Genomic DNA, 23,228 nt, shown 5'->3' with positions numbered 1-23,228 from the left:
CTACTGAAAGAGACATTTGATACATTCTTGGCAATGTTTTTGGATTATAGTACCACAAGCAACTCGTACTGCTTCGAGCTGGCTGTGTCATCGGGTGGTTTGAGAAGTACCCCTAGGAAGATCCTGTTCAGCTGCGCCAGCGCATCGGAGCGACGCAACTGGGCGCAGAAAATAGCTGAACATCTGACTTGCGGGTTTGCCACGAAGTATACGTCAGAGTTCACTAGATGCGGCTGGTGCTATCTTAAGGTAAGTGAAAACATAACATTTACTTGCTTAAGGTACTACATTTCTTCAGGGATATTCGATATATGATTTATTTGTGAATATTCTTAAAAAACAAACAATTTTAATGTGTCCTTTTACCTTAACACTCATATATAGCAATAAAATAAATCTTCAGTATACCTAGTTAATTAGCATTTGTATAAAAACCTAGATTTAGATTCTCCATTATAAGATTGTGATTGGTGTGCCTAAACACCTAAGCCTAAAAGCATTTTTATCTCGTACTTCCATCACTCAATGAATTGTTGAAATCATAATACGGCATGCCACGATCTGTGGTGTGCGGAAGTTGTAAGTACGTATAGTAATTAACAGCTTTATCTAATAGCGAACTAAACCGTTAATATTGCGATAGTACTAATCAAATTTATGTATATGTGCATGTAAAATATTAAAACCGTACTTGAGTTTAGTAACAAAATGCTATGCGAATGTATCCGAACCACATACTTGTTGAATATAAGTTGTCATTTGTCACCAGTAGGTATCTGCGTGTCAAGGTCCAAGAATCTGTTGAGTCAGAAGCATTCGCATTTATAACGTCATTACGCTATCAACACTTTATACATAGAATTACAGTTACTTAATTACTAGCCGACTGTACATAAGGCTAAAGCAAAATGTTGTTACCATGTTATGCATTACTCTGAGGTAAAGAACGTCAATAATAGTCAGTAATCTCGCTATAATAACAATACCGAAGCTCACGCTTTGTTCTTGCCTTATTCGGTATTATATTTTCCCGTTTTGTTCCCATACCCACTGTTTGTTGCGAGTTCATTGATTGCTCTATACAAGGTTCGGAGCGGTTGTGCTTGGCGACCAATGATGGTTTACCGAGTCGAATATTTTACGACATTAATTTAAAGTTATCTCCCCCGAAAGAACTGGTAGTGGAGTTTAATTGAATCGTCCCATCTGGCGCAGGAGGACGAACTCTGTACGCATACTTTGTTGAATGGAGAGCACATGTTAGATTGTAAATAAACTAAAACGTTTAATCTCTGTGCTCGCTGTATTGCAATGAAAATTTGCGTCGGACCTATTTTACTGTGACCTTGGTGCATTTTGTTGTTACCCATTCATTATTCTTTGTGGAGTCTTTATGCATTACTGTGCCCGTAACAGTTGTAAGAGACGATTGTGCATGCTAAACATATTTACGTTATTAATCAACGATTCCATTATTCTGCCAACCTATGACACAATGTGTTCCAGATAGAGAGATACCATATTCATCACAGAAAATGAACGGATGATTTCAACTGACAACGGCAGACAGTGTTGATATAAAGTTATGCGAATAATGGAAGTATAGCATAGGATCGGTCAAATTGTTTCTCTATTTGAAGCCGAACATAATTGGATAGTGCTTTGAATATTCACTGCACATTCTTTGACTGCTCTCATTAAATTCGACGTAATATTACATGCGAACAATGAGAGTTGAATGTAATTAATATGAGTCTGAATAACCCTGAGCATTTTATGACATCGTAACATTCCTTTCAATGAAATAAAATTACGATTGATTTACTCCAAGCGAATCCGGAGTAGGTTGCATAGTTATTGGATTCTAGAAATATAAAAAAATATCCAGCTTTTAGTACTAGAGTTCCGTGCCTAATGTAAGCCTACTACTTAAGCTACGCTGTCAACCTGTCGGTTCGTCAGTATCTCATTAACTACGGTAGCTAGACAATTGAAATTGTCGGAAATTAACAAATATCTACTTTAATTTTCTTTCCTGCGATAACAATTACTGAAAATAAACAGCGAGTTTAAACATCTGTTGGTACGGTCACTGTACATCCTTTTTGCAAATTTATTTTCCTTTAACCTACTTATACTGAACCCTCAGATCCAATTCTCACTTGACGAGCTTGATGTGTGTACCTGTAAGCTCGACTTTCCCATGTAACTGGTTCCGTTTGTCACTTGCGCTTTAAATCGTTCCCATTCCAAATTGAAAGTTTATTTTGATGAAGAAAAAATCTGTAACATTAAGTACTTTGTTCGTATTGTTGTTTGTTGGACCCAAACGGAGTCGTTAATCATGCTGCGGCTTGAGTCGAAGGGACAACACTAGTCGCCAATCCCGATGCATACGCGTGGAGTTAACCGTTGCGTCATTTAAATATGAATCATCCTCATGATAGTTAAAAAAAAATGTATTTGTATTCTACCCTAAATTTCTCCTTGTGATACTTCTACTTGGTACTCGTACGTTAAATGTTCGTTGGGTTACCTTAATGTACAAAAACACAAGATTTAGTTTTTAACCATTTTATTGTTGTGAAAAAGTGCATCTCGCTATCAAACTTATAAGTTTGGCGAGTTTAGAACTGAGAAACATTGTATGATTCTTGATATAAAAAAAATCTCTTGGTAAAAGTCTGTCTTGTCACGGGAATATGTAGGGCAAGAGGAACAAGGACAATACGTTTCCACACTACGTTTTAATGCTAGTAAAGACCGAATTACGCTTACAAAATAATGTTCATGAAATTCACTCATGAATAACATAAATCCCATCAAAAACAATACTTGTCAAAAATACCAAGTCTCGCAACTCAGTTGTTCTGCGGTAAAAAGTTGTGAGATCCATGTTAAACCAAGTCGGTTATTAATTTATTCAGTCTTTAAGATATAGTCATCTCTACAGTCTCAGTCTTTAAGACCACGGTCGTGGTCGACAACAATTGAAAATCAATTTTATTGTGTCTGGAATCTCCGTACTCGAAGCATTAAGTTGTTACGTGATAATTAACAACATCTTATAGTGACGTTTATCAATATTAAAATTCTTGAATGTTTTATATAAATATATCGAGACTTGGCCATCGCACTAAATAATTGAATTTACATGTGTTTTCAGGCGATTGAATTTACACGTGTTTTCAGGCGATGGCTGCATGGTTACTGAAAATTTTAGTCTTCTAGTTTTATCCACAACGAAGTTACAGGGGGACGAAAATGGTCTGAATTGCTTCGAGAAAAGGATGGTACGGCCGTGACGCTTTTTTGCTCGACTTGGTGGGGGCACGGCCGTGCCCCCAGATCCTATTAAAGTGAATGCTTTGACACGTGAAAGTTTACGCGTATTTGTACTGTAGAAGTTGCAAAGTGTGTCAGATTCGAATCACAGCCAATGTTAGTAGTACTTACACATGGTCTCCGATTTATTGGATACGTTTTTGATTGATTGTCGCATAGAATTGGATATGGAGTACGTAGAGTTGAATACATGATAAGGTATTTAGTTACCAGTAATAATATTCGGTCGGTATGAAAACGTATCCGATAAAACGGCAATCGTGTGGGAAGGGGCTGTTAGTCTGCAATAATGCGTGTTTATGTTAGTTCTGTAACTTCGAAGTTGGCAATCGCTTGGAGAAAAAAGTCCTCTTCGTCGTATGTTTCTTTGCCACGTGTACGTAACAAGTTTTAATATGCTTGAATTATTTAAACACAAGGTGTTGTCCGCGGGGCCGCCTGCTACAAGAATGGTCTCACGGGAACATGAAATCGGAATGAAAACTATCTTATGTGTTAATCTTGGTTATAAACTATCCATTAACCAAGTTTTGTCTAAATCCGTTCAGTGGTTTCTGCGTGAAAGAGTGTCAAACATCCATCCGTACGTACAAACATTCAAGTTTATGATGTTATTAGGATTTGCTCTTGCCATTAAAGAAGCGCATGTTTGTGTAAGAGCTATGAAAGTTTTGAACTTTGGAGGACTTTTCTTCAGTTGCACTTCTTACCTTCATATTAATCTCAGCTTTAAGATGATACAAGGTTAGTTGAGATCTGCATTGCTGCTTGCTTTTCTTACTTATCTATTCGTGTAATCAAGCGATTCAGTTTCTGGACTAACTGTTATTTTAAAGGAGCTGTAGAGTTTTTGTTCCGTTGGCTTCAATTGTAAAGTATTTAGAATTTACACTATATTTGTATTATTTTTACAAGGTTCATCTGTCCCTTTGTCTGTCATCATATCTTGCAAGTAAGCTTGCAAAAACCCCGCAAATATAAGATTAAATAAAAGTAAGTTTGCAAGTAAATTTTGTAATTCTTTCCGGTTTTCTATTGTGCTGAAATTGTGCGTACTAGGTATATGTATGGAATATTATAATAGAAGCACAGAAGCAAGTACACCTCATAATGTCTAATGTCACGTTCTCGATCTTTGGGCGGTTTGAACACTCAAACCAGATTGCACACCAACCATAAGAAAAGAAAGCGAAGCTTGTTATCCTTGAAATTACATGCTTAGGGAAGTTTGGATATTAAAAAGTTATAGTTAGGAAGCTCCCACCTCGCACTCATTAAGTGCGGCACGTGGCAACATTAGACCCCAGGGTAGTGCGGCGGCGATTTAGTGGCTTCTACCATATTCATAACATGTGAAGTAATTTTGCGCGCTTGCATAATGCAATATCGAAAATTTACTTAATTTTGAAAATAATTGGTTTCTACCTTTCACGTTTACCCCAGCAATATTTGTCAGGATATCTCAATCATCTATGTATGCGATCAGAGAGCCTGTACCTGCCTGACAAGTTACATATCTCCGAGCGCTATAGCTCTCGTATTGCACCATTGTACTCACATCACTTGTCTAAACAGAATGCCATTCCAGTTGATTTGAAGCTTATATTGCCTTGATGTTCTAATTAGCAGTAACATTATCCCGTAGGTCTGTTAGTGATGTCAGTAATAGTGCCACAGTTAAAAACATTAAGCTCAGACAATTTAGAAGAGGGAATCATTTACTTCAGTTAAACAAAGACTTGTTATGCTATCATCCAATCGCATCGTTCTGCGATCGTGTGTCGAAATTGTAGATATTCATAAACTTGTTAGGTTAGACTAGAATGTTTCCAAACAAGCACTAGTACTTGACTACTACAGTGTAGTGCATCACGCGATTGAACTAGGTTGAGGATTCCATTTTATTTTGTAGAATCCATACGATTTTCAGAAATGATTTTACCAATACATCGCAATTCAGAAATCTGTTTTTTTTTTAATTTGTACACTGTTTCCTTTTTAACGACTCCTGCACCAATTTAATCCGAAATTGTTTGTTTTCTCAAACAATCTAGTAACATGCTCAAAGACCAAAACTAAGGACAAGCATTGGTGGATCACACAAACGTTTCTTCTACTCGGGGATTGAACCTGCGTCACGTCACGTTTATTAGGTTTGGCGTTCCGAACTCAAGAACTCGGCTATTCATGCAGTCTGTTACTTGACTGTCCAAAAGTCTCTTAGAGATCCAATTTGTGCCGATTTATCGAATATTCGCCATGATTATCGAAAATGATCTCACAGGAACATGCAGTCGGTATAAAACTATCATAGGTGTTAATTAAGTTTCGTCTAAATCCGCGTGAATGAATAACAAACATTCATACATCCAGACTTCTACTATGTAATATTAGTAGGGTGTAAAGTGGAGTACATGCAAATAGACCGCATAAAACTGAAACATTTCTGTTTATTACATTTTAAAATATTCCTTTGATGATTGCGCTGATTTCATATTTAATATTGCGGGAGATATTTTATGCCCTGTGTCGTTTAAAACGATAGGCACACGATTTTGACTCTTCGAAAAACGATAAATTTTACATTTGCGGCTTTAACAAATGTAATGTCCATTTTATCTCATGTTTTTAAAAAAGCTGTCCTTGAAAACTGTGAAACCTTTGTTTTTTTTTAATTTATTAAGTCTCGCAACCATTATCAGCTACAAAATACAATTTAGCGTTATACAATATTTTAAGACAACGTTTAAAATCCATATTTGCTGTCGTATACTTAGTTATTTTTTTGTAGAAATCGCGCAGGGAATGATATATTTTTCTGTGATTTTTAGGGCTTTTACTTTTTAAGTTGGCACATTGTCAATGCTGGTGTAGTGTCGTAAAATAAAAGCGATGCTTTGTAGAGGAGTGCGGGGAGCGTATAAAGTCATTGACTCGGCTAATCCCCTTTTCGACCGGCACACAAACGTCATTCGGCCGATAAGTTAAAGATTCAGGCCATGGAATATCGACCAGCTAATCACACTGCCGGCGCGGAAAACCCTTCATAAATTATATCCTGATACTGGTAAAGTGTTCAGTACCTTTATACGAATTCCCTTCTTGGGTCCTATCCAGAAGTTCTACTTTTGGTCGGCCATTCACATCGGTAAGTGTGGTGTTTATAAATGGCTGTCGCGCTCGCTTGTAAATTACAGGCTGCTGCAAGAAATTTTGTGTATTTTTTTAGCAGTTTCACTTCTTTGTTTAGCATTTGAGTCATAAATTACTCCTTATTAATTTCGTCTGACTGATCATAATGCGAGATATCCTAATATTATAAACGCCAAAGCTTGTATGTATGGACGTTTGTTTCTGTTCTTCTCAAAAACTACTCAACGATTTAGATGGAACTCGGTACACAGATAGTTTATAAGCTAGATATATATCTCTATTTGCCCGTGGGATCCTTTGGGATCATTTTCGATGCAGCGGGCGGGCCTGCGGGCAACAGCTAGTTTTTTTGTATAAACTATTGTACCAAACCAAACAATCAGTAGAGTTTTCTATTAACCTTTAATAATACCGTTGGCTTTCGGCAATCCGATCACCCTATATTACATTCGCGTATTGTTTTATTTTAAAATTTATCGTCAATATTTTCCTGTAAAGGGTAAAATAATGTCATCTGAAAACTCTTTGTTTTAATATGAACGCGATATGATACTTTTTGCAATTCACCGTAAAATACGTTGGTTTAAAGTATTTTGAGGTTTCAATAGTAATTAACTTTTAAACTGACTAGTAGTTCCTAGTATTCTTACTCTTTTAAGTAAGCAGGCTCAGCAAGCAATTCCTTTGTCTTATAAATAACCTTAAATAATCGCATTATTAATGCAAGGTTTTAAGAATGGGTTGATATAACTATCTATTCGTTATTGTAGCCAGAACGAACCTGTTGTGATTTGTCCAGGCAGAAGAGCATCAAAATTTATATGATAGCTGTCGCAGCAAACCTTGTTTTGCCAAAGTTTGCCAAATGAGTTTAAGGGAATAAAAAAATACGTGAAAAATAGAGGCTGCCCAATTCTCAGACCTACCCAATACGCACACAATGTTTCATGAGAATCTGTCGAGCCGTTTCGGAGGAGTTTAATTTCGTGCACCGTGACAGGAAAATTTTATATAATTTGATGATATGTGATAAATTTAAAAACTTCAATTTTTTATTATTAATTTCAAGTATTAGAAACCTACAGGAACAAAAATAGAAAAGCTGAGCGATTGGATATTCCGTTTTGAATAGTAATAGGTCAATGTCTGCCTTGACGAAGCCATTGCAATATTTCCTTTATGCTATGCTCCTTTGACTGTGTCCAACCAAATCCCTTTTATTATCAGGCTTCGATTGCTTTTCAATACTGTCTAGCCGCCTGTTGTCTGCCAGTCATTTCAGCGCCGTACACCGGCGATAGTAATTACTCGCCGGTGAAAACTGAAACGTTGATTTGTTTGCATGCCGTAATCTAAAAAAGCAATCTTGAATAATTTATTTAGTATCTTGGAGAGGTCTTTGTGATAAAGGTATTTCGTTTTCTTCAATTTATTACATTTACATTACGTATGGTAGCGATAAAAAATGCTGAACCAAAATTCCGAAATATAATAATTTGATGCTTTCGAGGACAATATGATTTGATCCTTCAAATCGAAACAAAACTTCAATTTATAAAATGATTTATGAGATTTCTGATTACTAAAATATTGGTATTTGATTTAGCCCAGTAAAGACTTTCAAAATGTTAATAGTACCTAGTATTTCGATTGAGGAAATGATTTTTATTGGAAATGAATATTTTTAAAAGACCTTCGCTCAACTAAAAGAACTCGATTTAGATTGAAATGTCAACTCGATCAAAGTTAGTTGTATAACCTAGGTAGTTTATCAAGCAATATTACTTTTTGAGCATTTTGAATATTAAATAAGCTGCCAATAGACTTGAAGTAATTTGATAACAAGCAACACAGGTGGGTTGTCGAATGTTGGCAAAACTTTATTAATTCCATTTGTAAGTTGATAAACGTAAGAGCCTAGTGTATTTAAAAGTGTTTGTGAATATCAGTGTCCAAGTGATCGGCCTTGCGTTAAAACTCGTTCTGATGTAATTGTCGTGCGTTACACAGAGACCTGTGAATCGTTCTCGCAAGCGATTTGTTCCGCTCTCCGGAAGTTTTTCTTTCCACGGCTTCACTCACACACAGAGTGTTGTTCCCGTGTTTGTAACTCGACGGAAATTGGTTTTGATTATTATATTCCTTTTGACTTTTTCAGTTCGTACTGTTCGTTTTGTTGATTTGTTTGCCACCATATTTATAGATTGAGTCTTACTTTTTCTAGGTACTTTTTCTTTGGATGGATTATTGGATCAACAATTTATCTATTTGTTTTGACTACCACACGTTTATATTTGAGTCTAGTAATCTGTTTATGGTATAAAGAGACGATCCATTTCTTTCTTCATCGTAGCCTTATTTCTTATCATGTCTTTCATTCTCGTTTCCCTTGTCATAGCGGTAAACCAGGAAAAGTTATCAGAAATATGTCAGCCATTTGCAGTTTAATGTTCGTATAAGAGATGTAAGATTGTAGTCTTAAGACGGAAGATTGGCTGAAAATCGGTCAAGAGGCTATTGTTACATCAAGCTGCAGATTACTGGAGCGTTCTATTCCGCAAGCTGTAAATAGGTGTTATTACTTTAATAGTTTTATTGCCTCTTGAGACAGTTAAGCTCCCGTGAGACTTTGTTATCACTTAAATATTCATAATGCCCGTTGAGTGGGATGAAGTGATCCCTGCACTTCATCCCATGTTTCCGATTATTTAGCGGTGAACTGCTAATGTGTCACGCTGACACAAACTTTGCTCAATTGACTCATACCCTCGTACCTATTACTACATATAATAAAACAATTTTGTATTTTGTAATATAATGTCTGTAAAATATGTTTTCAATACCACAATTCTGGTATTCATGTGTAATTCAATCCAACGCTATGTTTTCATATGAACTAATTTAGGCTTTGGTTTGATAAAATGTATTTCAAATCGTTGAATTTTGATTTCCACGAATCGGCTGTACCTAGAACACGACGATGATGTTTTGATTGGTTTCAACAAAATATTTGGTTTTGTTTGAGCATTCATTGGTATAAACAAACAACAAGTGAGCCACACAAATAATTCATATTTTAAATGGTATTATATTTCAGGTTATGTATACTTATCAATTTTATCTTTATTGTTCAGAGTATTTAGCCACACATTTCCGATCTACGTAACACAGTTTCAATGTTTAAAACAGTCTCTCGTTCATCATTATCAGTAAAGTGAATTGACCTTAATATATCCACGCTCGTTATCTGCGTATCAGGCTAACCGCACTCGCCGTCTACGATCTGGGGTGTCACTGACAAAATATGTCACACAATGCAATTTTCGAATTATGGCCCATATCCTAGTGCAATTTATCAATTTTCGAACTAGTGGGGCGCGCTCGACTTCAGATGTCGTTCACCTCTGTCTAATGTTCCGGATCGAACTCACTACACACTATACACAGTGCACCTTTGTTTGATTACGTATCAGGTCTCGGCTGGATTTTGAGCACCAATTGATACAGCGAGAGGAAATTGAATTATACAACGCTTTGATGGAATTGTGAACTCGTTCTGACACTTGATGTTATAGATTTAATATTGTCACCTAGAACAGCTCAGACTGAACTTGTTCATTTGTAAGTGTAAGCCAACCGCAACCTAACCTATACAGCAATAGCGTACAGCGGTACAAAGTAGCTATTCATTTACTTGCTCAAACGTTGCATAATATTTTACTAGTGTGAGGAATTTTAATTGATTACTATGCAAGTATGCGCGCCGCTCGTGGTTAGTTTTCGACTGAATTTTGTAGGTGTTTGTCAAAATTGCAAATATTATTCATTTACTCATTTGTAACTAGCTGACCCGGGTTGACTGAATGCTGATTGATTGTTTTCGGGTTAATTTATAACCTTTGCCAACTAAAATGCGGTTTACTATTTGTAGAATAATTTTCGATATCTGTTAAAATTAAAATACTAATCAAAACACTATACTTTTAATGTATTAAATTAATTTTAACATATGCTAAGAATTTATTAGAGAATCGACATCGAATCTCCCATAGAAAAACTGCATGAGAAACTTTGCTTGGGTCAACAATGTTTTGAATAAATTACTGTCTTGGAATGTCTATCGATAATGGTTATTCAGCAAAGAGTCGTGATAATTATATAATTAAATCATGCGTATGTAAATATAAGCGTATGGAAACGAATTAACTAAAAACATCATGAGTGCACTCGTATTTTATTGGAGCGTTCCATTGGAATTAAATGAAGTCGAGTAAAGTGAATTAACTAGCGTGTGGTTAAAGGATTAAATATTTTAATTTGTTTGTAGTACTCGACTAATAAAACCGCGAATCCATGTTAATATCTCCAATAACTGGCAATTATACGGATTGGTACATCGGTGTACTCAACACGACAGTACCGTATAAGTTCGATGTGTCTCGTACTTCTTACAAAATAAAAGACATGTAAACAAAGATAAACATATGCTATGACGTCACGTAATTAATATCTCTACGGAGATGACGACTGCTCGCGTTCCTCGTCGTCGCTTCGGTGAGTATTATTTGAGTAAGTAAACTCTGCTAATGCATTAAATCGAAATCATTTTAATGAAATCTTCTACTTGTTAACGTAATTACCCTCTCGGTTTTTTTTATCTAGGTCAGTAGGATTACTAGTGCCTTAATCAATAATGTCATCTTATTCGGCTTTAACTGCCTATTTCTTGAATTTAATACTGCCTACCCAATACCCGCTAGTCAACGATACTAGCACACCCGTCGTAAACAATTTAAGATTTTCTTTTTGTTTCCTAATGTCCCGTATTTTGTTATTTGTTTTTTATTTCATAATTTCTTTAATACTCTACACGTGGATATATTCGTAACGAGGGCTTAAGAGGAAGAATTTGTTCCTTTGTATCAACGATCCCTCTCAAAAGCCCTTCGAATAAGTATCTAAATGATTAGGCCTATAAATATTGACGTAAATACCTCCACGAGCTTGAAACCCATCCTGTAAAAAATTTACAATATTTAAATTACGGAATTCTAAAACACAAAAAAAGGAGCAATCATGTAAGACAGAAGTTTCGTAGCGATGCCAACAAATAATCAAAAACGATGATGTGATCAGGTTATTCAAAGTGCGTCGCGATAGTTGTGTTTACCTTTACACAAATCAATGTTCGCCGGTCAGGCAATACGGTGAGGTTTGATAGAGTGCAGCCGACGCTGACGCGAGGGGTCCCCACCCCCTTCGGCCTCACTCCACGCCGCTCGGCGGCCCCTCTCTTGTATGTAGTACGTTGTCACAACACTATTACATCCGTGTTAGCCGCACTTTGATGTGCTTTTTAAAAATACATCAAAGCTGTTAGTGATTTGGCCTTTACTGCGCTTTTATTGAAAGTATTGTATTGAGATTGTTTTGCAGCAGTAGGGGTTTATCTCTTATGTGAATGTGTAGGTGTAGACAAATTTATTAAGTTTTTTAACAGTATGTAATAAAACTAGTATCAATGTAGATATTTAATAAATCATTACCTAAGAGGAGGGTAGGTAAGCCGAGTAAGTGCGCCAATAAGGAGAATTAAAAAAAGACCGACTTGCACCTTGACTTAAGCTTATTACAGCAACATTAAAAAACGCCAGGAGAGGTATAAGTGAGCTTAACAGTGATGTGAGAGTGAGAATCGACGTGAGCTACGACTGAGATCGGTCATCTTTGAAATCACACTGCCGCCGGTTATTGCTGAGCTACTCAAGCATACAAATACGGTCATTACAACCAATTAAATGATAACAATTGCCAGCTAAATGCACTAACAACCAATCTAATATTTAAAATTCCCGTGTCTCGATGTTAGTTACCGCACTCCTCCGAAACGGCTTTACCGATTTTTACCAAATTTTATATGCGTATTCAGTAGGTCTGAGAATCGACTAACATCTATTTTTCAGACCCCTAAGTGATAAGGGTTGCTTACACTAAAAACATATTTTATTTTTTGGACGAAATTGCTTGTTTTCATTTTTTTTTATAACGTGACGTTAAAAACTAGAAATAATTAATTAGGCAACGCAACGTTTGACGGGTCAGCTAGTAATGATATAAGATTCTAATTATCTATTTGATAGCAACATAAACATAGGTATCTGACGACTTAACATAGGGGTAATTAACTATTTGGAGGTCGGTTTGCGTAAGATTAATATTGGATTTATCTAAATATCTGATAAGAACGTAGACGATACAAAAATGTACAGCATCTTAAGCAAAATAATGAAGATAACTGAATGCTCTCAAAGTTATTAAAATTGTAGTTTTCAATCCATTCATACCTTTTTCATTTAAACATGAAGTCATTACTCGAAAATAAATCGTTTGTTGATTTCAGTACATTTCTCTTGTTGTGATATTTGTTGATTTGGTTTCTGCAGTGAATTAATTCTGTCGTGCGTGCTCAGGCTTATAGATCACACGGTAATCGGACCTTTATCCCATCGTCACGCCGCCCATCAACGTACCTACTACTAGCTAGTCTATCTACCAACCGCGGCGAACGTGGCTTAACGTCCATAATCTGTCAATCCGTACATTATACATTGAGCGATCTCTTGTTTAATTTATTAGTAGCATTACTCTATTACTAATTCATTACATTTGTATAGCCGGTTAATGATCCCGTCACAGAGTGTAAACAGTTGTCTTAAGACTCGGTGCAAAATAGTGTTCGCGAATGGCAAAATATCATGTTTTAGAATGATCGCTCATGGCCAAATGCATCAATCGACATCTTCGATGCTATTCCAACTCACTAGTAATTATGAGATAGGTAGGTACACTAAATTGATGCCTCCGTATTGTGTCTGTACTTTATGCATTAAATTTTATAATATTTTATTTCTGACCGCATTTCGCTATGAAAATGGACTTGAATTTTAAAAATATCTTCTTAATTAAAAATTCAATCTGAATCAGAATGGATTTAATATCATGACATCAATACCCAACATTTACTGGAATTCTGCATATACGAGTACATGTTTTCAGCAACACAATTGTGGTTTTAATTCACGTTTGCAATTGCCGAAATTCTGAACCTCTGTCCTGCAATAGAGTCCAAATTATGAATGCGCAAAATTAACAATCTTTCCCCTTAATATGTTCCCCTTATTATTCCGCTACAATGAATAGATGCAATTGATTGACATTGACCCAAAACCCTCCTTTGACGGTGCGTCGCTTTGAAGGACCTCACAAAAATATAACCAGAAGCACAAAGTTTAAAATTTTTAAAAAATAATATGAAAAATGGTTAATTGATTAAGAAAACCAGGAATGACTTCATACTAATAGTTATGTTGTTTTACAAGATGTAAGAAGAATATACATTGCTAGTTACATGTCAGCTCCGATGGTCTCACCTTGCGAGATCCTTCTGTAACCGCCGTTATTGTGACCGTCTGTCTGGGAGCCTATACGTAGCTGTAGGTACATTATTTGCAGGGCAAGGGGGATCGATGCGTAATTGAAGATACCGTGGGGAGAGTTCATTTTCGGATGTTTAAAAATTTGTTTACAGATTTTTTAATGTTGCAAGCTTTTATTTAACTTGCTTTTGAATGATACGTCTGTCTTGATTCTATTTTCGATGTGTTCTGGTCCGACTATGTTGTAGCATTGAGTATTGGGATCCAATGCAAGGTTTATGGTAATATGAAATTGGTTGCATGAAGACTTTGTAACGCCGGCCGGGTTTTGGCCTGTTTGATGCATGATTATAAGTCTACATATATCTAAACCACCATCAAGTCATGTTACTCTACAGTATACCTGACCTGTGCTTACTTAGCAAATTGTATTCCATTGAACTAGCTATCAGATATAGCAACAGATAGAACATTCCCTTAGCATAAGCGCACATTGCGGAAGAAAAGTGTACAAAAATAAGCCTATTGCAAAAATAGTTCGTTTGCGACTTAGCTGCACATGCAAAATTATACATATATTAAAAAAAAATCTCAAGTTAAACGACTGAAACTGTCATGGAGCATCTTGTATTTATCGCACGCGGTCATCAATCGTAGTGTCGGAAGAAAAAAACAGTTTGCCAATGTATATCGCACTTTAAAAACCGTGATGAATAAATGTCGCAGTGCGCGCGTAGACTTAGCCGTAAAGATTATATCCATGCATCTGTGGGCTTTTAGAACAATATCGTAATCCGGCTTAGCACTTTAGAGGTTCGATGCTAATCTACTAACAGCACGACGCTGGAACCCTGACGCTGTTACTGTCAACCTAATGCTAAGCTTTGCAATTATTCTTTCTTGAGCCAATAGCCCAGTGAAAGACATCAACCATTATCATTATAAATAGTAGCTGTATTCAAAGCGTCCCGTGATTACACAACGTGTAAATTATTTAATACCGCCTAGCTTATCGATCATCCTTTACGTAATTAGTAAGATCATTCAATATTTACCCTGCATGGCGTATACGTGGAAGCATACATGAATCATTGAATAAATAAAGCACGAGTAAGCTTTTAATCTTCATTTCAAAAAATAAATACCATTTTAAGATTTCAATAAAAGTCCATATCGCGGCCCTCTTCACCCCGTCGTATCCGTGGAAACCCCCACCGGTCCCCCAACGCCCTATCGTTCAAAACTAAATCTTTGGCTTGTCTAGTCTAACATAAACGCGAGTGTAAAATTAAAATCGACTGACGTAAGCATTTATTACGTTGTTAAACTGGTGAACTTTTAAAGAGGTAATTATAACAACTGGCTCTTTTATAGTTTTCGAGGAATACGTTTAATTTTATTATTTGACTTACGAAGTCGGTTTAACAAGTTATAAGTTTTACTTCTATCAAACAATGATCTCGTATATCGGCGTGGAGCGTACTAAAACGTTTACATCTTTCGACTAAAACACACTCCTTAAAGACTAAAATAATGTGAACTGTGTAACTACAACAAAGCATGTCATTAGATTTGATGCTCTTCGGTCATGCTTTTTAAGTTAATATTGTGATGGAGTGTGTCGTTAACGTTCGACCGCGCGGCTTAAGGCCCCCCCCGCGCGTGACGGTGCAAGCAGTACGCCTGCCGACGGCGGGAGGACCGCGCGCCGGGCCGCGCTGCCTGCACCGCCGCCACCTGAACCCCGGGGCTGAAGCTGTGGGTACACCGCTAGCGTCTGACTGAGCCGACAGCTCCGCCGACAGCTCCGCCCGGGTTCGGCGGTGAGAAACTTATTTTACATCCGTTGCTGTAATAGTCTGCACTTACTCGTTGCTTTGCCTCCTGCGTGTTTGTCATTGATTTTATTCAACATGTATCTGTTCTACCCACTTTTGTTATTACTATGAATACTAAGTTAAATGTAACGTAGTTACGATAGCTTCATTTAGCACCGAGCTTATGTTCTGTTGTTCCTTTTTGCCTTAAGTAGATTAATATAATTGTAAAAAATGAATAAATAAGAAACTGAATGACAAACGATATTAATAATGGAAACAATGATTTTAAACCTAAGTTTCCTTATTGATTTATTATTGTAGGTGCACTACGGGGGTTCTTTAATATTTTAAAAGCTTAACGTCGCCTTCAGTCCACTCAAAAAGAAGACGACGTGAAGTGTGTCTTCCTTGAGAAAACCGCTGCACTTCTGTCTATACCTATATATTAGTCTTGCTTCCAATACGCCACTAACGTTTTAAATGGAGCTTGTAGATCGAACACAGGAGAGATGGGACTACACAGCATAAAGCTTTGACTCTTTTCCATAACTACAACGTTGTTTCTGTTAGAGATGGCATTAAGACCCCTAGCCCACAGATAATGGTGGAACCTTAGGTCGACTTAAATCTGTTTTTGTACATATACAAAACAGCCACATTTATTTTAGTGTTCTGCCTTAGAAAAGGGATGTAAGTAGCTTTTCAATTAATCTTTCAAATGTCTATCGACGGCTCTTTATTGTTTTGGACTTATTATTGTAATGAAAGTGGATTAATCTATTTTGTACACAATTAAAAAAAAACTTCTGCACTAAGGAATTTAATCCTTGCGTCGGTTTCACAAACATACAAATCACATACATAAAGACAGACTCAGAACAAGCATTCTTGCATCACACAAATGCTTGTCCTACGCGGGGATCGAACCCGCGACACGACGCGCATAGCGAGTTTGGAGTGGTGATCTCAACCACTCGGCTATCCGTGCAGACAGATTTGCCGTGTACTTCCTTTATATTGGGTAACTGTTGTGTTTTAATCAAGTTATTGTTCGAATGTCTGGTTCCCGTGGAAGGCTGATGTTGGCACATGGTATTCTTCCCTTTTTTCGAGTATTTTTTTCAGGAAAAGCTAAATCTGTACCTGCATAAACTATGCGTGTTTACTTACTGGCCCGATACTGGAACAATTTTGAGTTCCATGATAAAATGTCAAACAGAGCGTCCATGTTGGACCAAGTCAGGTGTAACATGGCGGGGCACATGATAAAACTTGTACATATATTTAGGCAGCAACAACACAACATCACATATGCTGATTAAATACTTATATTTTTTCTGCTTAGTATTTTACAATGCGATATTGACTTTATGTCGGATTCTTTACCATCCAATAAAACCTAGATACACAACTATATCCTTACTTCATATGAGTAAATATCTCGATAAAATAAATCTATAATTTCCCAGAAAATCCATATAGCTTCGAGGGCTTCCTTTTAGTAAGCGATAAATTTAATTGGAAAACCAATATTGAAATCAAAGTGGTGGTCTGTTTGCTTAAAAGCGGTAAATATACAGGATTTAAACGCTTTAAGCCATTTACTTCAACTATATTATGTGCTGTGGTTATATACGTAAATAAACATGAAATTATTAATCAATTATGCTTAAGTATACATACATGAGTTTCTGACCAAACCACAGCCGCTATCATCCGGAATCAAGTCTTTGTTTAACGTTGAACTCTTCCATCAAATTACGTTGCCAGCTTGCATCTCACTTAAAGGCAGCCTGTAACTGTGCGGTGTAAAAGAGACATCAACAGACGTGGGGAGATAGGTAAATCGAAAATTTGTTTGATGCGCCCAACTTCGTGTCAAGTCGCTTGGCTTTTCATAGACCGTGAAGGGAAACGCTCGGCGTAAAGAGCAAGTTAATAATAGTTCTTGTTAAAATGTCGTTTAAGAATTTCTTATTGAGAGCCGGAGAGTGCAGTTCTGTCTGTTGCGCTGTTTCTTATGTCGCTGGAGCGTCGCTTATGAAGCGGTGAAGGGTGTGCAAATCTGTGCGTGGTACGTTGTGCCACTAATTTGAATACAAGCTTTTTAATTTGGGGACAACTTGTGTACTGTGTACTATATTTTACTACTCCTGATCATTGTCCAATAGTTCTTTGGATCAACACAAATTAATTTCGTTTTGACCATCCATATTTTTGTTCATTTTTATGCCATTGTCTACGTGACACAAATTGAATACACATGATTTTATTCACTCTCCGGACAATACATTTGAATTACACGCTGGAAACAAACACCTGTATTTCTATAGCGTAACCAAAAATGCTTTCAGTGTAAAATGACAAAAGGCTTTTTTGATCTAGCTTTAATTTTGCGAGTGTTTGCTATATGGACGAAAGTAAATAAAAATAATACAAAAATGTACATGAACTTATTTATCCAGTCTTGTTAACTGTGGTTTATGTAAGGTTTGAGGTTAGTGTAGTGAGAGTACAAGCTGTTGCCCGCGACTTTGTCCGCGTAGTTAGAAGATGTAAGTAAGGATTTTTAAAGTCGGATTAGATTTTTAGAGTCCCCGCAATTTCTGCCCACATTTGTAAGATACTTACACAGCTCTGCTCCTATTAATATAGCGTGACGGTAGACATAATTTTCCAAATTGAACTGTATTTCCTGAGTTTTCACCCTTTTCTTTACTCTTACTCATACACCTCTATTACTATCTGTTACTCTGTTACTTTTAATCTTTATCTTTACGTGCCGATGTGCATCGCATGCGCATTATTTTTCAAATAACTTAATTATCTTTTTAATTTAAACGATATCACGAAAATAAACAAAGAATTGGAATACGTAATACTTTATTATGATTTCTATACAGTCATGCACTTTTTTACGTGACGCCGCCGCTGCGTCAGCTCATTATTAAGGGATCCGATTGGTCTCCATAAATACACGTGAGTAAACCGTTATTAAATAATTATGAATCCGCCTCCCAAAAGTTATCATATATAAATGCACGTAATCAGATTAAAAAACCCCTGTATTTTTCTTTGTCAGTACATTTTTATGCGACCGCTATATTGTTAAGTCCTGAATGTAGTGAAAGACAGATACATGAGATACAATAATATCAAAGTCACGTTTTGTTGTTGAGACTTTAAGCTTCAACACCTGTAACATCTTTAAATATTACAATGGAATCTCATTCCTCTTTTCAACTTGGAAACACAAAGCGTAGAGGTGGTTAAGTTTTGAACCTTGAATTGACCAATAAAAATTATAAGAAGAGCTCTTCTTTAGAGCACTGTTATTATAAGAAGAGATCAAACACAGGTTAAGCTGCTCTTGATACAGTCGGTCCCTGGGTGGATGTCCATTTACGTCATAACGAGTTTCTACGTGTTTTAAAGACTCGTTAATTTGTATAATAATGGGAGGTAGGTACTAAGCTGCATAAACTATAGACAATAGAAAAGAAAATATGCATACAGCTACACATATGAATTCAGCTTAACTTTGTAGCTCCGACTATCAAGCGTTTATATAGTTATTCGAGTCCGGACGCCAATTATTGTATCGTTTTCCTCTCGAACCGGCTCATCGCCTCTTGTGACTCTGGCGCTAACGACCCACCACGGCAACGTTTAGGTAACCTTAATTCCCAAATACCAAAAACTTGTATGAATCTATTCAAATAATTGGGACCATACGTCCTAAATACTAATTGACAGAATGAGTGATGCTCGCAATTATTTCAAACATTTTTTGCGTCTAGTTTTTTGATAACGACCTGCAATGGGAAAATACTTTTTTATTTACTTTTTTATATTCCCGCTATAATATTGTGCCTGGTTTTGTTGATTTAAAATAAATTGCTTGATCTCAAAAAGTAGCAACACAGTTTCACTAGAACCATACCTATCAAGATTTGGATGTATGCATAATTACAATTCAGAATCAATCACACACGTACCGAGACATATCATAAGATTTGTTTCAAATCATATTCATCGTCTTAGGTTCTCACAATGAACTCAATTGATAATTAAAAGTGAAAGTTTTTATCAGTAACGTGTTTATCAATAAGACACGTTATCTGTATGTTATATCTTGTGCCGCTTATCAGCACCGTAACTATTGCAGTGCTGTAGTTGACACGCCTTGATGTTCCGGCGCACATCATGCACACGTACTGATACGTAGACCTCCTTGGTCTCTCTAAACATGTTGAGAGTTGTGGTCACGTACAATCCCTGCGTGGCTTATCTTGTCAAAATACTGCAATAATCTTCACTATAAAAATAATATATAAATATATAAATACTCTGCCATAATAACACTCCTTTATAAAATTAATATTAAGTAATACCTTGTTCAGTTTATATAATAATATGTATAATTTAAGTTTATCTATAAGTTTAAATACTTTTGATCTCGCAGACAAACAGTGTGTACTGTTTTGTGAGACACTGTACTATGTCATAAGTATAACGTGTACCTGTAATAACTGAATAAATAAATAAAAAAATAAAAAATCAATAGTTTTGTACACTGAGCTGGTTTTCAACGAAACTAAATCGATTCAGGCCAGTTTAAAGTTAGTTGGTGTGTTTGCTTCGTACAGTTCGATATTATATATGATCTCTTCCGCTAATAAATAAGTAAACAAAGCGTTAGGATAAAACGACTCTACTTATAGAACTGATATTCGTAGAAATAGTAGACCACTATGCTATGAAACCAATAATTTCTCCTTGTAATTTCCTAGATTCCCGCTAAGCTATTTTTAGCGATAGCTGGATCACTCAAAATAGTTTTACGGCCGAATACATGTAAGCAGTGCCAAGTGAAATACTAAAATTGTTCGTATTATGTTTTCGAAGTCCTTAAATAAATTTTAAATTTACAACGATAGCTCCGTAGCTCAAAGTAACCTGGAAATCCAATAGCAAGTTTTCATTTTAAATAGTTCATAGGAGCGTGAAAGTTGTAACTACGTGATATGTCAATATGATCTGATATGTGCAGAGCTGCAAAGTAAGAATGTTATTTAAATATTCACGACGTACGGAGTGAACGAAACATCCGCTCAACAGAATTCTGCTGTGACATTTATTGTTAGACACTTTCAAATGTTTTTTTATTCGCAGCGCCGCATGAAGAGTGATTTTTGCAGTGAAGACTGGCTAATCATCTTATATTGCATTTTTTTGAGGGCCAAAATTCATTGAACAGCATGTATTCGCACTCCCTTCGTCGATCCCTAAGTTCTTTGCCGAAGCGGCGCAACGAACTCTCCAGCAGGACGCGGTCTTTCCTTTTACCCGCTCGCCGGTCATCTTCGCTGGGACTTTGGGTTCCTACATAATTCGCGAGATTATGAAACTTGAATGAACTAACTAATGGGTTGAAAATTCAACCTTGAAAACTAGTTTTCACTTAAAAGTAATTCTGTTTAATTTGAATAGTTCATAAATATATTGTGGAATGAACTTTATGGAAAGTACAATGGTTTTTACACATCAATGAACACGCCAAGCATCAGCGAGAAGATATTGCGAGGAGGGTCGTAGAAGAGTAGAGAACAAAGCGTGGCGTTTGCGCCTTTCGTCCTTTTATACAATGTTACTTGCTGATCCAGCGATCATCTGACTGCTGGACTGTCGCGAATCTAATCCACCTAGGGCGCACGATGTACCTAAACTCATACAAAGTATCAATTCATAAATTCTGTAAATTACTGAGTGAGATAGAAACAAATTTTACAGTACAAAGTCCCTAAATCTACGTACTAATAATTCCGTTTCTTGCCCCCACATTTCTGCACCCCCAAACGTGCTTGTCGGCCAGACAAAATTGACCGTGATATCAGAGCGATCCGACTAAAATAAACAGAGGGAGAGCTAATTGAGACATGCTCCTAATTGGGGGCTCAGCTCAAGTGCAACCAATTATGTTATGTCGACAGGATACTGTTATTAATAAATCGTGCTATCCACCTACAATTAAATCAAAACTTACATTAGAACTTCTAGTAACTTCAAAGAAAAGCAAATAATTATTGTGTACATTAATCAAATGAGCTCTTTTTGACTACTCACATCGTACGAGCTCATATCACTTCATAAAGAAAATTCGTAATCCATCTACAGAAAGTATACCGTACCGGTACAAACGATAAAAAAATAAGCTTACAGAACGTATAATAATTACGTACAAAACATTTTCCAGACTTATTCCGGCAAAGTGTTTTATTATATTCCTAACACCGTTGCTTCGAGGAGGGTGAAAGGGAAGAGTGTTGACTGTCGGCGACGTTTTGTGGGTGCTCCGAGGAGAGGGAGTGGGCCCCGTCTGTCCCCGGCGCGCCAGACGGTAGCTTCGATCTCTGCCCCCCGGATGCCGGCTCTGAGGCTCACGGACTGGGGCACTCGGTCGACGGAGCAGACGGCACTTAAACGACAGCGCCATTCTAGCCCATAGGCCCATACTACACTCGTTTTCGCGTCTTTCAAAATTAACACTTGACTATTCTCTATTTATTTGAAAAAATAAAAAAGTTTTGTAGCGAGCTTGTTCTTTTTTGCCTCTACTCGGTAATTTTTTTCAGCTATAACCTAAATCCAGGGTGAGCGGGCAGCAACAGCTAGTAAATAAATAACATTATTTTATCTCCACGATATCGATAACAATTCTTCCTTAACATTGTATCATACACGACCTATATCCGATTTATTGAGTCATTTATTACTAACGATGTACCAAGTAGTTCTAAGTTAGTAAGACAAATAGGCGGTGTTTGTAACTCGAGACATGCCGCAGCGATGAGTACCGTCCGTGTGTAATGTAAACAGTATCTCAACACTTTAGTATGTCGAGAAGTAGGCATACGTCACATGCTCTCATATTAACACAACAGTGTTGACTCATCCATACCAAATTGCAGTTGTTATTGAAAACAAAGACTCGTGAATCTATAATAAACACTCGAATCTTGAAACTTCTCTTAACTAACTTTGAATACAATAAGTTTAAAATTGGATCTCTCTATAGTTATCTATATCATGCCTCTGATTGAAGCTCAGACATAATATTGAATGCGAAATATTAATATTGAGTACATTGGTATTTTGTGAATCCGGGGAAATTTTGGTCGTATTTTGTTTTGTTGCGTTCCGAACGCAGTCGGTACCTGTACGTGTGTAATGCCTCCCAACTCCCCTCGGGTCCCGGGCGATGCCTCCCCTTGCACTCGTGTATTTACTTTATATTTGTGTATAAGTTCAGACTAATTGTTTTGCGTTGTTTGATGATATCCGTTTCATGTGTTCGTACATTCGAATCTTCATTATAATTCATCTTCTTATTGAAATTTGACTCGTACTTGATTACGTCAAAGTTAAATTTTTAAATTAAAAGCTGATATGATACTAGTCCTTTTTACTGTAT

The 23,228-nt window shown here is 36.6% G+C and overlaps 1 protein-coding gene across 1 annotated transcript in view; it reads left to right on the top strand.

Moving 5' to 3' along the window:
- LOC113508587 (arf-GAP with Rho-GAP domain, ANK repeat and PH domain-containing protein 2) overlaps positions 1–23,228 on the top strand; it is a gene marked incomplete in the record, with an annotated part of 57,463 nt that overhangs the window by 2,351 nt on the left and 31,884 nt on the right. The window contains 1 exon segment of the mRNA XM_026891714.1: positions 51–249. Coding sequence (XP_026747515.1) covers positions 51–249 — 199 coding nt within the window.

The sequence above is a fragment of the Trichoplusia ni genome, chromosome 1, assembly GCF_003590095.1.
Source record: "Trichoplusia ni isolate ovarian cell line Hi5 chromosome 1, tn1, whole genome shotgun sequence".
Lineage (NCBI taxonomy): Eukaryota > Metazoa > Arthropoda > Insecta > Lepidoptera > Noctuidae > Trichoplusia > Trichoplusia ni.
Note: the sequence above shows the minus strand (reverse complement) of the source record. Positions and strands in the feature narration are given on the sequence as shown.